Below are 17,827 nucleotides of genomic sequence, written 5' to 3' on the forward strand. Positions count from 1 at the left end.
CACAAACAATAATATGCACAATCAGTGTTTACTATTAGAATTCCATCATACACACATACATAAGTGTATGAATACAATTTTCTGCATACAAATCGAAAACTATAAATAAGTTATGCATATTGTGGAAAAGAGAAAGAGATATTACGCTGTACGTGTTGCAGGAATGTGATCGTGTTGGACATTTAGCAAAACGTCTACTCATCAAGACATTCCGATAGATATGCAAGTGTTGCTACTGCTTAAAGTATCTTTCCAGGGGACGAATTACCCAGTTTGTACTTTTCTGGGATAAAAAAATTTTATAGGCAAAATTTTGGTAAATATCGCCGCACATATGTTACGGATTGAAATAAAATAGTTATTTTTATTTTCCTGAAATTGTATAAAATGGAACATTTATTCCGGGACTAGATTTCAACTAAACGCAATCTAAAAAGATTAAAATAAGCACTACTTTATTACTCACGCTTAATTACCTTTATCAAAAATTACATCATTTTAAATCTAACCCAGAAATCACGATCAAAATCTTGTAAAAAATCAACAAGATGCCTTTAAAAAAGGGCATAGGCTTCTTCTATCCCAGAACGTTTAAAACGCCAGTGAAGCCGCAAGCAACGCCCAGTAAGTGCAATATGACAAAGTCTTTATTTTATTGCATTGAATGACGAGACATGCTTGCCGTTCGCCTGATGGTAAGCGATACGACCGCCCATAAACAGAAGAAACACCATCCTTGAATTACAAAGTATTGTTTGGCATCCCACTGCGCTCGCCGTCCTGAGACAATAGTTGTTAAGTCTTATGTCCAGTAGTTACACTGGCTACAATGTCCTTCAAACCGGAACATAACAATGACTAGACTCTGCTGCTTGGCGGTAGAATTGCGGTGGTACCCAAGCGGACTCTCACATATGAGAGACCTACCACCAGTAAAAGTTACATTAACAACACATTAGTCTTATTTTTGGAAAGTTATCCTCGCGCGATGAGCAACACGACAAAAACTGGCACATACTGTGTTGATACAAGTGTTTGTTATTTACTGATTAGGGTTGTCACACAACAGGAAGGTGAAATCTTTCAAAAGGTAACCCTAGGCAAAAAATGCCTTAGTTAACATAGGATAATTTAATAGTAAATAAATAAGACAAACGTAAATATACCTTAAAATGGAAGCCGGTAGGAATCTGGTTGTATTGATGCTGTACTACTGCTACTCAACGTACGCATTATACAGAATAGCACGGAAAAAAGGTTAAGTAAAAAAATTTCAGCCTTGTGTTATATACTGTATCACGGCTAGGCCTTAGTCCACCACGCTGGCTTAGTGCAGATTGGCAGACTTAACATACTCTCAGAATTCCCATAGAGATCTCGATATGCAGATTTCCTCACGCTGCAAAGCAACCGATAATTCACAAAGAATACACACTTTTGAATAGTCAGAGGGGCGTGCTAGATTTTCGAATCTGCGGACATTCGTTACTGCAGTCCGTTCCACTCACAACTAGATTATCGCAACATACCGTGACTATACCGAATATTATTTATTTATTTGAAATTTATTTTATATGGAATGTTAACAGAGATTCTTTTTAATGGTTGTTTAATAAGAGGTCACGTTTGGATAGGCAGCGGCTTAGCTGTGCCATGGCAAAGGCTTTTGGCTGAAGCCGATTACTATCAAACAGAACAGGTGCGCGTCAGCCTACTATGGCATTAAAATGAATTTTCTGTTATACACGAGTGACAATCACAATGTAGACATATTGTCTACAATCGACTTAACCGTATTAGTACCACTGTTTTCCAGAAACCAAAAAAATTAGAAACGTCTTTAACTCTTCCTATTCTCTATTCTTTTCCATTAAGACCGACAAAGCATCCTTGATACTTTTGGATTGTAATGGTTCTACTATATTTCAGAGCTACAACACAAAAACCAGTCATTATTAGTAAAAAATATATATACCCTATAACATTAGCAAAGAATTACCAAAATTGGTCTACTCTGTAAAAAGTTATGCATGGTGTAACATAAAAATGATCTATCAACACAGGCGCTATGTAATTTCTTTCTCGGTTCGTAACTAAATCATATTTAATATTATCAAATACGATGTGACAACCCTAGCACAAACAAAGTCACATACATTATACACCCTACATTCATCCCACACTGTTGCATGAAAATATCAACTTCATATCACGATAATAGAGTTCTCAATCGTTTGACACGTTTTATAAATAGCATGAAACATTTCATAATCGGAAATAATATTTTACATATATAACATACAAGGTTTTGTATAACATACAGGTCATATAAAAAAATGGTTTAAATGGTTTATATTTTCCTCAAGAAAAGTCTTCAAAAAGTCCTAACTTCTAAGTATTTATTATAATTTATAACCTACTACGTTTGTGCAATTCTAGTTACTTTTAACCGACTTTTAAAAAGGAGTTTATTATTCGTGTACTTTTGTACGTCGTGGACGTTCGAAGAATTTTAAAACGGATTAAATTTTCAAATATTTATTTTATATTAGACAAAATACTAAAAGACTAGACCGATTTTGATGAAATTTCGTCCGAAATAAACTTGAATCTTAAGAAGAGACAGGCTTAACATTTGATACAAACAAAATCCACGCACGCGAAGACGCGAGCAGAAGCCAGTTCAATATAAAAACATATTCAACCTTTTTCTTACAATACGCAGCCATAAATATTTAAATAAAAATAACCGTCCCGAAATACATTAAATCAATGCACATTTTAAAAGGCATTTAAAACAGGATACAATGCGATTAACATAGATTTAATCAAATCGCATAGACTATTATACACATTAATTTAACCTTTGACATTAGTTTTCCTTATAATAAAAAAAACAAAGATTCATTTACCTGCGTTTATGGTAATACATAGAAAAAAAAAATCACATGACGGGCTGTTTGCTTTTATTTCCATCGCCCATTTCGAAGGGAATAAATAGATAAAACATGTAAAGGAATCGATATTTCAAATTTAAACTAATCATAGCGAATCCAACCTATTTTCTAACTAGGCACTTATAAGAGTTGACATCATAATAAATCAATATGGCGGATCAATCAATATTGCTAGTATGGCTGGGTCCCATAGTCAACTAAGAAAATTGATTCCCAAAAAAATCGGAACAAGAACAGTAGGTACAGAGAGACAACTGGAAATCACAAACTAGAATCGATACTATAGTATGCCACCAGTAAGTATATGATTTATTTGGTACTCAGACTGCGAGTCTATTTTCCTATACTAAGGTATTCATTTAAAATTCGTAAAGTCCACGATTTGATTCCTAGCACCAACCATATTCTACATTTCCCCTTGATTTTTACTATACGGGTACCATACCAAAACCCAATGATTATAAATATAATGATGTATAACTTATACGGTATTATTAAATTAACAATGAATACAAATGAATATAAGATTCAATTTCGTTTAAATTAATTAACAATTAGAACTAAAATCACGTACCTGGCGCGCCCGCCGGCCGGCAAACGAAACAAAGCGGCACAACCGTTATCAGTCGGTTTATATACGCCGGCGGCAGCCACCCTCTCTTGTACGCCGATCAATACTTTTATCACGTTATCAACTACAGCTCTTATGATCATCGATTCGTTCTACCCTTTTTAGGGTTCCATAACTCAAAGAAACCTTTATAGTATTAAGTTTGCCAAGATCCTTTTTCGCAGGAACGCGTGGAGGTATCAAGTTGAAATTTATATTAAATAGCCGGGGTCTACGGTCTTTTTCAGGTGTGAAAAAATCAAACTTGTAGTCATAACGATCAAAATATATGACCTATATATAAAAACCGTAATAAAATCGGCAAAATAGTTTTATGCCAATGTCTAACATTCGCGTAAACATAAGAATCATTACAAAAGATATGTCCGTTTATATCGCGTATTTTGGGATTTCACACAGGAACCTAAACCTATAAGGTACTTCTCGTCTTACTACACATGTAATTGAACAATTCTAAGAACTGTAAATATGTACTCCAATAATAAAAAAAAAAAAACTAAATTACTATTACAAACATTATTATTTGGGGTTTGTGCTATGACTGAACGACAAAGTTAAGTTGTCCAATTATGATTTCATATACTTACGCGAATGTTACACATTGAGTTTGAGACATAACGAAGACGAAAAGAAAAAAAAGAAACTTCGGGAGAAAATTATAATATAAAAGCCGCGATAAAATCCGCAAAATAGTTGTAAGTTGTCGAGTTTGAACTTACATATATACTTAGATACCTTACCCACAAATTTGTACGGAACCCACGGTGTGCGAGTCCAACTCGCACTTGTCCGGTTAATACACCCGCTTACATGTTTTCGGGAATAAAATGTGTAGTTTTTTGCATAAAATGTGGCTCGATACAGTGTTTTTCCTTTGAATCAAATTTCACCTATTTCATCAGTTTCGGATTTTACTTCTAACAAACATCAAAGTATTTAAACCTTCAAACATTTTCAAAAACTTTCGATTGTATAAAAAAATAGATTTGCTCGCATATCCTTATGTCAGTCCGTGTGCGAGACACATATGGGAAACCTACCACCAATAAGTTACCTTCTTATTACCACCACCACCACCTGTACCTTCTTATTAGTGAAATAATTTTAAATTACATAATTTGCTTTTGCGTTCTGAATCGTAGTACTGCGTACGCGCTGCTGAGATCTCACGTTCGATCACAAGGTAAATTTCAAATTTAATAATATCAAAAGGCAAAAAACGATGTAAAATTTTTGCTCTCTGTATCAGTTTGGAACACCCGGTCTTTAATAAAGTTGTATATAGAAACGACACAGTCGAAATAAGTGGGCTTTATATCTGCCTACCCCTGAAAAGCGAAACAGGCGTGCTAAACATGGACGTATCCAGTTTTGAGCACGGTGGTCAAACAGAATTTAGCAATTATTTATTGAAAAATCTACGTAGGCATACCAAATTCAGAGTGCAGCTGAACTTCCCTAAATCCTTCACCCTTCCCTGCTACGAAAACCCTTTCCACTATGACCTACCAATTGAATAAAATAACTTCCCACCTAAAACTCCACGACAAAGAATGCTAATAACACCATACAACCTTTAGCCTCGCGATACCATCGTCCTTATTCAAATGGAGTTAGAATATGCGTTTCCTGTGACCCGTACATAAAGCCGATTGTTGCGTCTACTGATTATTATTTCTTTATACCGGCAGTTGCATTCGATAAGTATAGTGGGGTTCAAATATATACTGCTAGTGGTATATATATCCATCCGAATAGATACCACCGTACAGACGGTATCAAACCCGACATAGTTCCCCACGTGAGTCGCGTTCCGGGATAAGCCTTATATCCGTTTTCGTACAGGCATTGTGTCGACTAGCGAGGGACAATCATCTTTCCTCAATCGATACTCTCTCTGGACATCATTCTACTTACCATCAGCTACAGCGAAGTCACTGTTGGACCTATCATATAAAAATATGCTAGGTCCAAAACATAAAACAACTAAAATGTGTATTGAATAACAGATTTTCGTAGTTTAACAAAATTAATTTGGGGGGATGGGGGTTGAACCCCTAAACCCTTTCCCCTAGCTACGCCCAGGCAGCAGATTAATAATCTAATATCTTACTTTGTAATGTTCTGGAATGTTGCTACTGCTTGCTCGCCTTGTCAATATGGTCCAAGTAGAAAAATTACACCAGTTGTCATTAGGACGAGTTTCCCCAAGAATTAAAATTTCTACTGGATCGAGCCGCTATCCTTTTTTTATTTTAAAACAGTGAAGGAAAATATCTTGTAACCTGCATACCTGAGATGTTCTCTATAATTATTTTGAGGGTACGTGAAGTCAGCCCGTACTAGACCGGTGTGGTGGACTAATGTCTAATCCCTCTTAATATTAGAGGAAGCCCATGCTCAGCAGTGGGACAGTTTAGTATTATAAAATATAATATCCAAAACTCACCTCTGATTGCAACGAAGCTCTTAGTTCATCAGTCAGCTTTTGTAGAGATGCGATCTGGAAAAAGAAGAAAACCATTTTAATCTGCCTAGTATTAGACTATATCTGTGATTTTCAAGCTTTTCACAGCACTTCTGAAAAGTTCAGTACTACATAATTTATAACTGTAATCGTAATCATACCATTGTTTAGATACTTAGGATTCAATCTTAATATCCACTGAAAGAGTACTCAAAATTATTCCAAGCAACAAACGGGCTAAACCCCCCCACATCCACCCAAATTACGTCCCCGGAGACCCCCCACTAACCACTTAAGATGCGAATACGCGCCGCGGTGACCTATTGGCAGCATGCATTTAAATCAACCGCCATAATGAATTCGAATTCTAAATTTGAATAACAAAACGCTCGCACGCGATTGGTGCTCGAGTTTTTCAAAATAACGCTTTCGAATGTTGCGCAGTTTTTCATTCGTCGTTATAAAGTCGTGCGATGTGTACTGATTTTGTCGGTACGATTGATTTGTCGTAACGATAAGGTCGGATTGGGTGCACTTGGGGCTGCTTGCATACATAATTTAGTATAATTTACCGCTTAGTTGACATGTATTACTACGAAACTAATGTTTAAAAAATTGTGTACAGTCACTAGGAGTTAGATCAGTGTAATTCATCACAAAATCTACAACACTAATTACAGTAAAAATTCGTTAGTTTACACTAATGGCGAAAGGTCCAAGTAAACCGATTTCTGCCGGCTTCATTTTAGTAACTTATGAAAAAACTAATCATTAGAACATTTTTCCCACCGCATTTATACATATTACTAGTTAACCCGACAGACGTTGTCCCGTCCTAACTATGAATTTGCAGCACGCATTCTGTCAATCGCTGACAGTTATTTCAAACAATTGACAGTTATATAAAATTAATATTTTCGTAGTTTTCTTAAATTTTATAATTTTCCGTGCTTTTTTTGATTTTTTTCTTTCATAAGAACCTTCTTCAACCAAAAAAAATAGTGTAATCGGTCCAGCCGTTCACGCGTGATGGCGTGACCAAAGGAAATAGGGATTCATTTTTATATATATAGATTAGTTCTTATATGTTGTGTGGAGTTCTCTTTCGGAAAATTTCCTTTGCCACTGGTATACACTCTACCTTAGTTCACAATGTTTTTTTTCAAAGTCCATGTGACATCGCAAAGGAAGTGTGACCTTGTTTTCAAAACACAAGTGTCAATAAATTATAACCTATTGTTGGGAAGTATTTTTTATTATTTGCCGAGTTACTATACCCGTTCTATTTAATAATTATATATTTCGAATATTAAAAATGTGCAGTTGCAATTTGCTTCAACGTAGGTATTATTTATACTTTAATTTGTCACCTATCCCTTTCTTAGTTATTAATTATATTTTTTTTGCTTCTCATTTATTAATTTAATTTCTTTATTGTAAATTAATCGCCCGTACTTGAAAATTATACTCAGTACATATTCTGTGAAGAACGTTATAGGTTGTATGTTTATAAAAAAAAATGTATGTATGTTCTTATTTAATCATATTTAATGTACAACTATTTGTTTTTCCTCAATAAAATAAAATAAATAAATAAACTCACTAGTCTTTGGAACTATGGTTCACATTCGAAAAAAATTTTCACCTATAGGAAACTAGGTGTTCCCTTCATGTATAATTTGGAGTCCTTCAAGCGGAGTGTGAAGAAGCAATTATGCAGGCCGACATGACCGTGCCGACCGTCAGGAGATGCTTGTATGGCGGTTGGCAATTTCTTTGGGCTTCACATCGCTTACCATCAGGTGCAATGAAGCAACATTGCCGAGCCGACATAAAAAAACCGGCCAAGTGCGAGTCGGACTCGCGCACCGAGGGTTCCGTACAACCTGTAAACCTGTAGGTAGGTAAAAGTTCACTCATCACGACAATCGAGTCATAGTTAAGAGCTCCCTTTTGACGTACGGAACCCTAAAAACGACCCTAACTAGCATCCCTAAGTTACCTTTGTATAAATCGCGACACTTTTTCTATGACTACTCAACTTGAGACAAATTGGTGGTAGGTCTCTCATATGTGAGAGTCCGCCTGGGTAGGTAAGTACCACCGCAATGTCTATTCCTGTCAAGCAGTGTGTAGTCACTGTTGTGTTCCGGTTAGGACATTGTAGCCAGTGTAACTACTGGACATAATGAGACTTAACATCTCATGTCTCAGGATGGCGAGCGCAGTGGAATACCAAACAATACTTTGTAATTCAAGGTGTTGGATGGTGTTTCTACTGTTTAAGGGCGGTTATATCTCCTCATTTAAAACAATAAAAAAGGAATGTTTAAAATAACTAACGTTCAATTTTCACCACGAGTTCACCTATTTCGATTTCACCCACTTCAAACCCATATTCATTCCTAGAACAAAAAACCATCCAACGATGATTCTACTGTTTATGGGCGGTCGTATCGCTTACCATCAGGCGAACGGCAAGCTCGTCTCGTCATTCAAAGCACTAAAAAAAATTGTCGAAAAATTAAGAAATACCTCCCTAGAAATTTTATTCAAAATTGAGTTATACATATTCGAGATCAGTAAAAAAAGACGTACCATTTTTTTTTTCGCCATACAACATTTTTGAAACTTCTTTTTTCCTTATGACGACCGTGTCGACTATAAAAAAAAAAAACTACGGGTTCCCAAATCGCGATTGCCATTTTTCAACAGATTAATCACTTACTACGTCACGGAGTCTTTTTTTTTTAGAACAATAGATCAACAAAAAACAGCATTATGCCACCACGGTCAAAGATTCAAATCAGCAGGAACAAAACATGTAAATAGATAGATTAATTCACAACATCTAGAGTTCGTTGAGCGCATTTACATCCAAACATTTTTGATCCTTTTTCAAAAAAAACCTATTGTTTTTAATCGTCAACATAAATTTTCCTATGATACTTTGATTATTTGTGAGAATAAACAATGTTATAATTATATTTATAACTATGTATATGCTATATACAAATCAAATTAAAGTGTTCCGTATGCACACAAACACATTCTATTTACTACATCGACATGTATGAAGGACGTGACGTAATTGAACCAGTAAGAACAAAAAAAAACAGCCAGTATTTTGCTTCAAAAGGAGTACAAAACAAACTTTTTCTTCGCCTATTAATACATAGATTCCACCCGATGTTCTAAAATCAATCAGAAGGGGAATAATTCCATCTCTCTTCAACGGGCACCACACTCACTTAAAATACCTACTGCCATGTCATAAAAAACTGTCCCAATAAATCACGAGACTCCAAAACCTGGCACCGGACATTACGCAAAAAACTATTTCCACTTAACATATAATCTGGGACATCGAATTATAAACGCAGATGAGAGCGACCATTGACAAATATCCTCTACGTTTGGTACGAATTTATCAAAGATGGGTCTGTTACGTCATTTGCATTTTAAAACAAGGAATCGGGGAACGTACAGCCGTTATGTGTTCAATAAATGCGCTGTCTTCGGATAGTGAAAATGGAGCAGTGATGTATTTCTACTCACTGAGTACGTAGTTTGGAATCGTATTGGAAAATAGCAGATGAAATGTTACACTTCTATCTACCCCTGATAAGGGTAAAAGGCGCGATGCATGTATATATCATTACCATCAGGATGATTAATGGTTGAACAGACCAGGCCTCTAAAATGAATTTCCAGATCTCATACATGACTTATTTTCATTTGTTATTCTACGAAGAATAGATTTTGGTCTTAAATGATGTCTTTTTCTAAATGTATATTCAGTTTGAATCTACCATTTGGGATTATAATTTGTGCTCGAAAAAATGTTAGGCTCGCCCTGTCACTTCAAAATAAGCATGGCAAAAAATCATGATCATTCTTTTACGTTTTTTTTATTATTATTTTCTTTGTATGTTTTTTGATTTATGTCATTAATCTACTGTTTTTTTAATGGTGTTGTGCGATTAAATATTTTTTATTTGCATTTTACCCCACATGCCGAGTACAGACGAATAGTCACCAACAAGAATGTTAAAACACCTTATTCAGGTGCATCTCTATTCATAATTCATAGTCATATTCATGCACATATTATTCGCCAATAGTCTTACCATTTTTAATAACCAATCCCAACAGCTTTTTTTCTCTCTCGAAAATAGACCAATCAGAACAAAGTATTTTTTAACATGCTTACAAATGTCTTATTTTGATTAGTGTCCTCTGAGACTTGGCGAGGTTCACCGCTCGGTGTCATAAAATGCGTGCCACTGCTGATCCTGGCTTACAGGAGTTGTGTGTGAGGGCTGGAACCTTTCATATATCTTTTTTAGATAGGTTCATTTTCGAAATCGTATTCATCGTCATCATCAGCCTATATCTTTGTCCACTGCTGGACATAGGCCTCCTCCAATATGCGCCATTTTACCCTGTCTTCGGCCTGTCGCATCCAGTCCTTACCAGCGACCTTTCGCAGATCGTCACTCCATCTAGCTGGAGGGCGTCCTACACTACGTTTGCCGAGCCGTGGTCTCAAGAACTCGAAAATCGGATTGAAGATTGAAATTCGGATCGTTTATTGAAACCGTTTATAAATGAAGTATTTGAAAATAAAAAAGCATCACCGTCATAGCATGAAGTAAAGAGCGCAGGTCCGCCCGAAAGCTGCTCGCTATCAGCACATATCTGTGTGCAAACAATGATATCGTATCTACCCTACGTACTAACGGCTATTTGGGCTCGAGCACCGGCGTTATACCACTAGGGCCGTAGAAACAGCGGTGAGACCATTCACGTATATTCTATAGACAAGAACATCCATATAAACTATTTGTTCAAAATCTGAACTAAAATGGCGACCAAAACGTCACTCCTATAACCTATTTATTCATTTGAACAACAAATAATTTTACTTATTTGACTAGTATTTTTTATTCAAATCCAGGTTTACACTTTGATTCGCGTTTTTATATTATGATCGCCACTCCGTACACTACCACAAGCATCAATATTGACACCATACTAGTCAGTTTGAATGGATGACAGTTCAATACAGTAGAACAAAGTGAATGTTGGGAACGTCAAATCTAGTACGCAGTACATATATATCGATGAGTGAGACAATCATAGATTAATACTTCGATGTTAAGGTGCTATCCCCAGCGAAGCAGTGCGCTAACCGTATTATGTTTTGTAATCTGTTTTGAATCTTAATTTAATAAATAAATAAAAGTACGAGCAGCTCTCCCTAGCCGATAACATCGGGCGTTTCCGGAAATATTCGGCTGCGCAGATAGCCTGGCAAAGGAAAAGAGAGGTCACGCGGTGATTTTCTATTACTATGGTGGCTCGTATTAAAAAAAAAATGTCTAAAATTGTATTCTGCAGTTATTGAAAATATAATGATTAATACTGTATGTAAAACAGCGTTCCAAAGTATTTTTTTAAAAGCTATTTCCTCGAAATTTATAAAATATGTACAATAAAATAATAAAACATTACTTAAAAAATTGTGTTAGCGTAATGAGGTGCTTAAGAGTTGCTTAAATAGCTGGCGAAGACATCACCGGTTTCCTTGTTTAAACCTTATTAAGACGCAAGATGGCGGGTTTTGACTTGCAACTGATCGAATAAATTTGAATTTGAATTAGAAAATTGCTTTATTATCTATTTTAAAAAGTTTGTCGTCTCCTTGGTTTAATTCCGTGGCCTATAAACTGGAAAGTCGTGGGTTCGAATTCAAACTAGGACAAACGGTTCGTGTGGGTTTTTAAGACAATTTGACCGAAATTGGATTTCCTAGAAACGGATGTCGAAGGGCGACGGACGATTGTAAATTCTAAGCAAAAATCTTTGCGGCAGGATACAAAGGAGTTACCCCCGGGATGGACGGCAGAGTGTAGTTGGCCTCATGCTGCCGTAGACGCCGAGGGCGTCCTTCGGTGCGCGGGGATAGGAGACGCAAGGCGGCACCGCGCAGGGGCGGCTGCGGACGAATACTTAGACACTTCCGTCAGAGGAAGCCCGCAGTCGTCCCTAATGCGCCGAAGAGGGCCACCGCGGAGTTTTAGCTGGTAGGCCGTGCATAGGTTAGCTGTATATAGGGTTAGGGACTCGGCCCGGCGGTCGCCCGAAGGTCGCCATCAAATCCGGGCGGCTCAACGCCGGGCCGTAAGGAACGGTTACCCCAGCATAACCGCTCAGTCGCCCCCCATGAAGGCTGGGCGGTAGTAATAAGGGACTTTCTCCGCGAAACCAAAAAAAAAAAAAAAAAAAAAAAAAAAAAAAGGATACAAAGGAGTCTCTCAGGCAAGTAAACTGAAATGCAACAGATTTTTCGTTTAAGAATATTCAAAAAAAACCCATTCGTATATCAGTCTTTAAAATATAATTTCTATACATTATAAGCAGAGCTTTGAAGCAAATTTGGTCACTTACAAACTAGTCTATCACAATTTGACCTTATTCGTTACTGTTCGAAAACGTTTGGACAATACATAATTGGTAACATGAAACGATAATAAGACATTTCGGAAGACTCAGCCTTGTCTCCTAAACCTAAACCTCGTCTCCTCCACTTAACAGTTTTAAAATAGCATCAGTTTATATTTTCTGATATACAAAATATTCATTTACAAGATGATACATTTCTTAAGAGAACGTAGGACTAAGGGGCCTTCAAGAAAAGACTATTCCTACCTCAAAGGTGAGCAACGCATCGATACTTCTAGTATCGTAGATGTTTAAGGGGGACTGAGATCAGTTATTAGCAGGATTCATTAGCTCTTTTGCAAACATAAAAGATCCATTACCCGTCCTCCGACCTGTGCTAAACATCATATTTCGTGGCCACACAATACGTATTTACCACGAAGCCCCCACTATTGCTGTCTCTGTCGCACATATAAACAAAGAACGGGACGGAAGGCATGCAGTCACCATCGTACTTGCATATTAGCCTCATATACTTATTACTTAGTTTTTCCCTCCACTTCCATGGGGTGATGGCTGATAAATATTCAATATGGATGATTGATTGTAAGTTGAAATGATTCTTTACATATTATTTTGCAGGATTTTAAAGCCTAAGCAAAATACCAAGTAAGTCTGATATTGAGTGATTTTCATTGACCTCACACATTTTTTTATAGGCAGAGTGCCATTGCATCTGATGGTAAGCAGAGAGAGGTCCAGATAGACTGTCGACTAACGAGAGATGGTCATCCATCACCAGGCGACATAGTTATAATAATATCAGCCCTGTATTATATATTGTCTCGAGGCTGGGCACGGGCGTCCTCTATTACTGAGAGAAATTAGACCTTAGTCCACCACGCTGGCGTAGTGCGGATTGGTAGACTCCACACATCCTCAAAACTCCTACAGAGAACTTCTCAAGTATGCAGGTTTCCTCACAATGTTTTCCTTCACCATTAAAGCAAGTGAAAATTCACAAAGAATACACACATGATTTTAGAAAAAGGTGACCTTGGGTTTTGAACCTGAGAACATTTGTCTCGGCAGTCCGTTCCACTCCAAACTAGGCAACCGCAGTTAGTACACAATTATGCCAGTCTATCAGAAACCGAAGGCTAATCCCGGAACACGACACACTTACGTAGGTCACTATAGCAGGTTTTACACCTCGTAAGGTAGTCGCTATCCAGGATACAAATATCTTACCACCAAGACACATATAATACTTATAAGACCATAGACGCTACTGCGTTTAATCCCATAGGGTTTGTTGCTTGTGAAACTTCTTAAAACGGTCGAACCATTTGGCAAAAGCCTTTTTGGCATGTAAACTTTTTAAATAAATAATCTATGGCATATTTTATTGTGCAAAATATCTTTAAACAGGTAAATCGCGATATTTTACATTTGATCCTTAAATTATAGAATATAGAGCTTGCTTTCCACGTTCACTTAGAATATAAATTAGTTCCAAATATAATATACGCCAATGGTTCCAAAGATAAGCCTTTTATTTGTTGATTTTACATTATGGAGGGTCATTTCGACAATGCGTTAATAAATGAAACAAGCTCATCCTTATCTGCACGTTAGTTTTGCGCCAAAAATTGTGCCAAAAATTACCCATGAATAACGAATATTATCACCCGAAATAATTTATTTTTGCTGATTTTTTAATAATAATGTAATGTAGTGCAAATATGGCATGTGTGTGAATGTATTTCTGATTAATAGTGTGATGATGCTGATTCAACTAATTCTATTAGAGAGGTAGTAGTGACATAAGGTAGTGGCATTGTAAAGAAAATAATGTTTTATTAATATTAATTTTGTTGGAAACTTACACTTTTTTATTATACATCTACAATTCAATTAACTTATTGTAAAGTCTTATTTTCAAGAGGATGAGTAAGTGGTTTCATTTAATAACGCAATAGCAAAATCACCCTGTATACATATTTGTACATACATAGACGAACTGAATGCCCCAGGCATTATATACTAGTCAACCTTTGGGTAACATAGCTGAGATGAAGCATTTGTATATAAAATATGTAGGTATATTTATATAAAAATGTAAACAAACAAATTTTCAATAAAATATTAGGATATGAAGAGGTCTTCAGTTGGAGAAATGAATAATATCAATTCCACATTAGGCCAGAAAGTGTTTACCACAACCTCGAGCCATGGTCATGCTCAATTAATAAGACCATTTCAAGCCTCTTCAAGAATGACATTATAACTGGCATTTCGAACTTTTTTCTAGCATGCTTTTATCTTTATTAATTCTAAATTATTCACAGTATAATTGCAGTATTTTGGAATAACAATAACCATCCTATAAAAATACAGGAAATATACCCAAAATATTTTAATTTTAAAATAAATATAACTGCTGCCCTAATAAAAAGCAAATGTTAAATAATTGTAAGCTACAAGGTCTTTACTGAAGGATTGTTTTATTAAAATCACAATACTCAGTTTGTTGCACAAAGACGTAACCTTCAGAAACTAAGAGTGTGATTGGTTATCACCGCAGATTAGTATGGTTAATGAAAATGACCTGCAGTTCAAATTCATAGAAGGCTAAAGACACCAATAAATGGTGTTGATTCCTTTTGTGGCAAAATAATCTGATTTTACTATCAATTGTAGAAAAGTGGAATGTTATGGACTTAAATCTATATATTAATATCTTTTATTTTCACAGAATTACTTTCTTAAAATTAAAGGTCAATATTGCATGTCTATAGCTATGAACAATATATTTATCATTATTAATCATATTGAGCGTCAATATCCTAGTTTGGCAGTGGAATGGACTTCCGAGATGAATGTCGGTAGGTTCAAAACTGAATGGCACACACCTCTGACTTCCTTAAATTATGTGCGCAACTTTGTGAATTATCGCTCATTTTAACAGTGAAGTAAGTCGGTAATTTTAATATTTATAAAATTATTTTATATCTATTTTCATCGTTACCATTGCATGCAATAGAAAATAATAGGACAAAGTAGAAGCAATCTTTGTCACATACACTAGTTGCATACCCGTAAGATATTACCCCTGTATATATATTTACATTGTATGCACATATACCACTTCTCTACACATATTCCTAGATATCATATTGTTCACTCTTTCTGGTCAAATATATTGATTTACAGTTTGAATATTATGGTTTATTCTGCTACCTATATAAATTTAAACCTTGTCATTGAAATAAATGTTTAAAAATCACAGTCAATTATTATCTTACATGTTTTGGTGTAGTAAATTATAATAAAACATTATCACTTGTTAAATAAATCCAATTATCATATCAAACCATAAACGATAGCACCTTGTTTTGGACATCCAAATAGCAGGAACAAATTGATGTAACGAGGAAATTGAATATGCGCTCAAAATAGGAGCACTGAGTCGTTAACTCGGCGTATTGTTGTCAATAGTCCACAAGTCTATCAATATACTGCTATAATATGTTATATAGACAACTATTCAAAACACTTATTTAGTACAAAATTTACGTATTTCGAAGTGTATTCGTTTAACTAATTAACAAATTCAAGTCGTAAACTGCACATTAATTAGTCTTATGATGTAATTCTGACCAAAGATGTACCAAAATACATAAAAACATAACCTAAAAAAACAACTGTCAAATGAAAATAAATATTGACTTTTTCACTCACCTCGAGCTCTTGTTTGCGGCATTTATCTTCGAGTTCAGTCACTTTAGAGTCCGTTCTTGAAGGTCCTTCCACTTCATCATTCACAGGAGCTTCGGATAGGACCTCAGAAGCGAAATTAGTTATTTGCCCTTTAAGGCTATTCAAACTTTGATTTAAATTCAACCACGACATGTTTATGGCTGTAAACTAGCGTCACATATCACTGCAATAATGTAGAATTCAAAATATTGTGTAACATAGGATGTAAACAAAGCAAAAATAGCATTATTTGTGCTAATGACAGGACTTTGTCCAGTTGGCAAAACAAGTCGCCATATTTGAGATTTGACGTTATATAGTACGTTCAGTAGCTTATTTGGAAATGTTTTTTTTATCGAAAGGACAATCCTCAGGGACAATCGGAAACACTGATCATCCCTAAAGCAAGGTTTAGATTAGCAAAAAAACTGACCAAAGTTGACTTCTGTTAGCGATTTTTACCGCGGGTAGTCATTTGTGTATAAAACTATTGACACACCCATTATAATTGCTGTTAGGATAAACGCGTCAGGAAGCTCCCACACAATATATATGATTGCAAGAATTTACTAGTCTAAACATAACTTAATTTTTATTATATTGCACCCAATGATTGCATCGTTGTACGGTGCTAGCAGCATAGATTAGCTGTCATGTTATTTATTCAATGGTTATTATTATTCAATTAAAATATGATTAGGCATTATTGTTACTGAACCATATAAAAACATAACATTCATTTAAAATACAAAAATCTATCTAGTAAAGGAGACGGGCGAAACTTCATAGAACCTTGGGCTTGGTGTTACAGAGATGATTTATGCATTATTTTATAGGAATAATAGAACCATTTCTAAATTAGAAAAAAAGACTGTCTCTACAATGGGAGTAAAGAAATAATCGCCATAGAATACAGCGTAAAAAAAACACTTTTCTGTGAATAACTTCCTATTTACCCGATAGCATAAGATGTTACCAGCACCTAATCATTGTCCATTGGATTGCCGTGTTGACTAATGAGCAGCTGGCTTAAATAATAACCAGAATTGAAATTATCACATGGAATGGACGACGACCGATATAAAGGTACTTATCGCAAGATGAAATTACGTGTAGGTTGCAATTAACACAATGGTGTTGATGGTTTATCGTTAGTTTCCGAAATCCGGTAGAACAAGCAAAATCAGTCGAGCAAGCAAGAAGTCAAAGTCCGTTGTTGAATAAGCGTGGGTAGTTTATTAAAACTGCAATCGTCTAAATATTCTCGAAAAGCCGTAGTCGTTAAAAAATATCAAACCAAAAACATTCACTTGCGCAGAAGTACAGAAAGCGAATAACAATAATATACATTAATAATAGACATATACATTAATTATAGATATTCCCGATACAGGAAGTTAGTTACTTATTCATAATAAAAAATATTTTATTTTCCCATAGTAATACAATCTAATATTTTTTAATAGCAGATATAAAATAGAAGAAGAATATTGATATATGTTTCATAAGTGTACTGTCAAGCCCAATTTCGACCGTCTCCTTTTAAACGATTTTTCGTAGTAA

General features: G+C 35.5%; 2 protein-coding genes across 3 annotated transcripts in view; both read right to left on the reverse strand.

Annotated features, from left to right (window-relative positions):
• LOC115453519 (thyroid receptor-interacting protein 11) overlaps positions 1-16,578 on the reverse strand; it is a 69,666-nt gene extending 53,088 nt beyond the window's left edge. The window contains exons 1-2 of the mRNA XM_037437171.1: positions 16,247-16,578; positions 6,038-6,091 (exon numbers count right to left, since the gene is read on the reverse strand). Of these exons, the coding sequence (XP_037293068.1) occupies positions 6,038-6,091; positions 16,247-16,417 (225 nt within the window). The 5' untranslated portion in view covers positions 16,418-16,578. The remainder of the gene's footprint in view (positions 1-6,037; positions 6,092-16,246) is intronic.
• The window catches only part of LOC115452193 (heterogeneous nuclear ribonucleoprotein L-like), a 464,908-nt gene that overhangs the window by 165,651 nt on the left and 281,430 nt on the right, over positions 1-17,827 (reverse strand). The gene's annotated exons all lie outside the window — the stretch shown is intronic.

This window comes from Manduca sexta, chromosome 2 (assembly GCF_014839805.1).
Source record: "Manduca sexta isolate Smith_Timp_Sample1 chromosome 2, JHU_Msex_v1.0, whole genome shotgun sequence".
In the NCBI taxonomy this organism is placed as follows: domain Eukaryota; kingdom Metazoa; phylum Arthropoda; class Insecta; order Lepidoptera; family Sphingidae; genus Manduca; species Manduca sexta.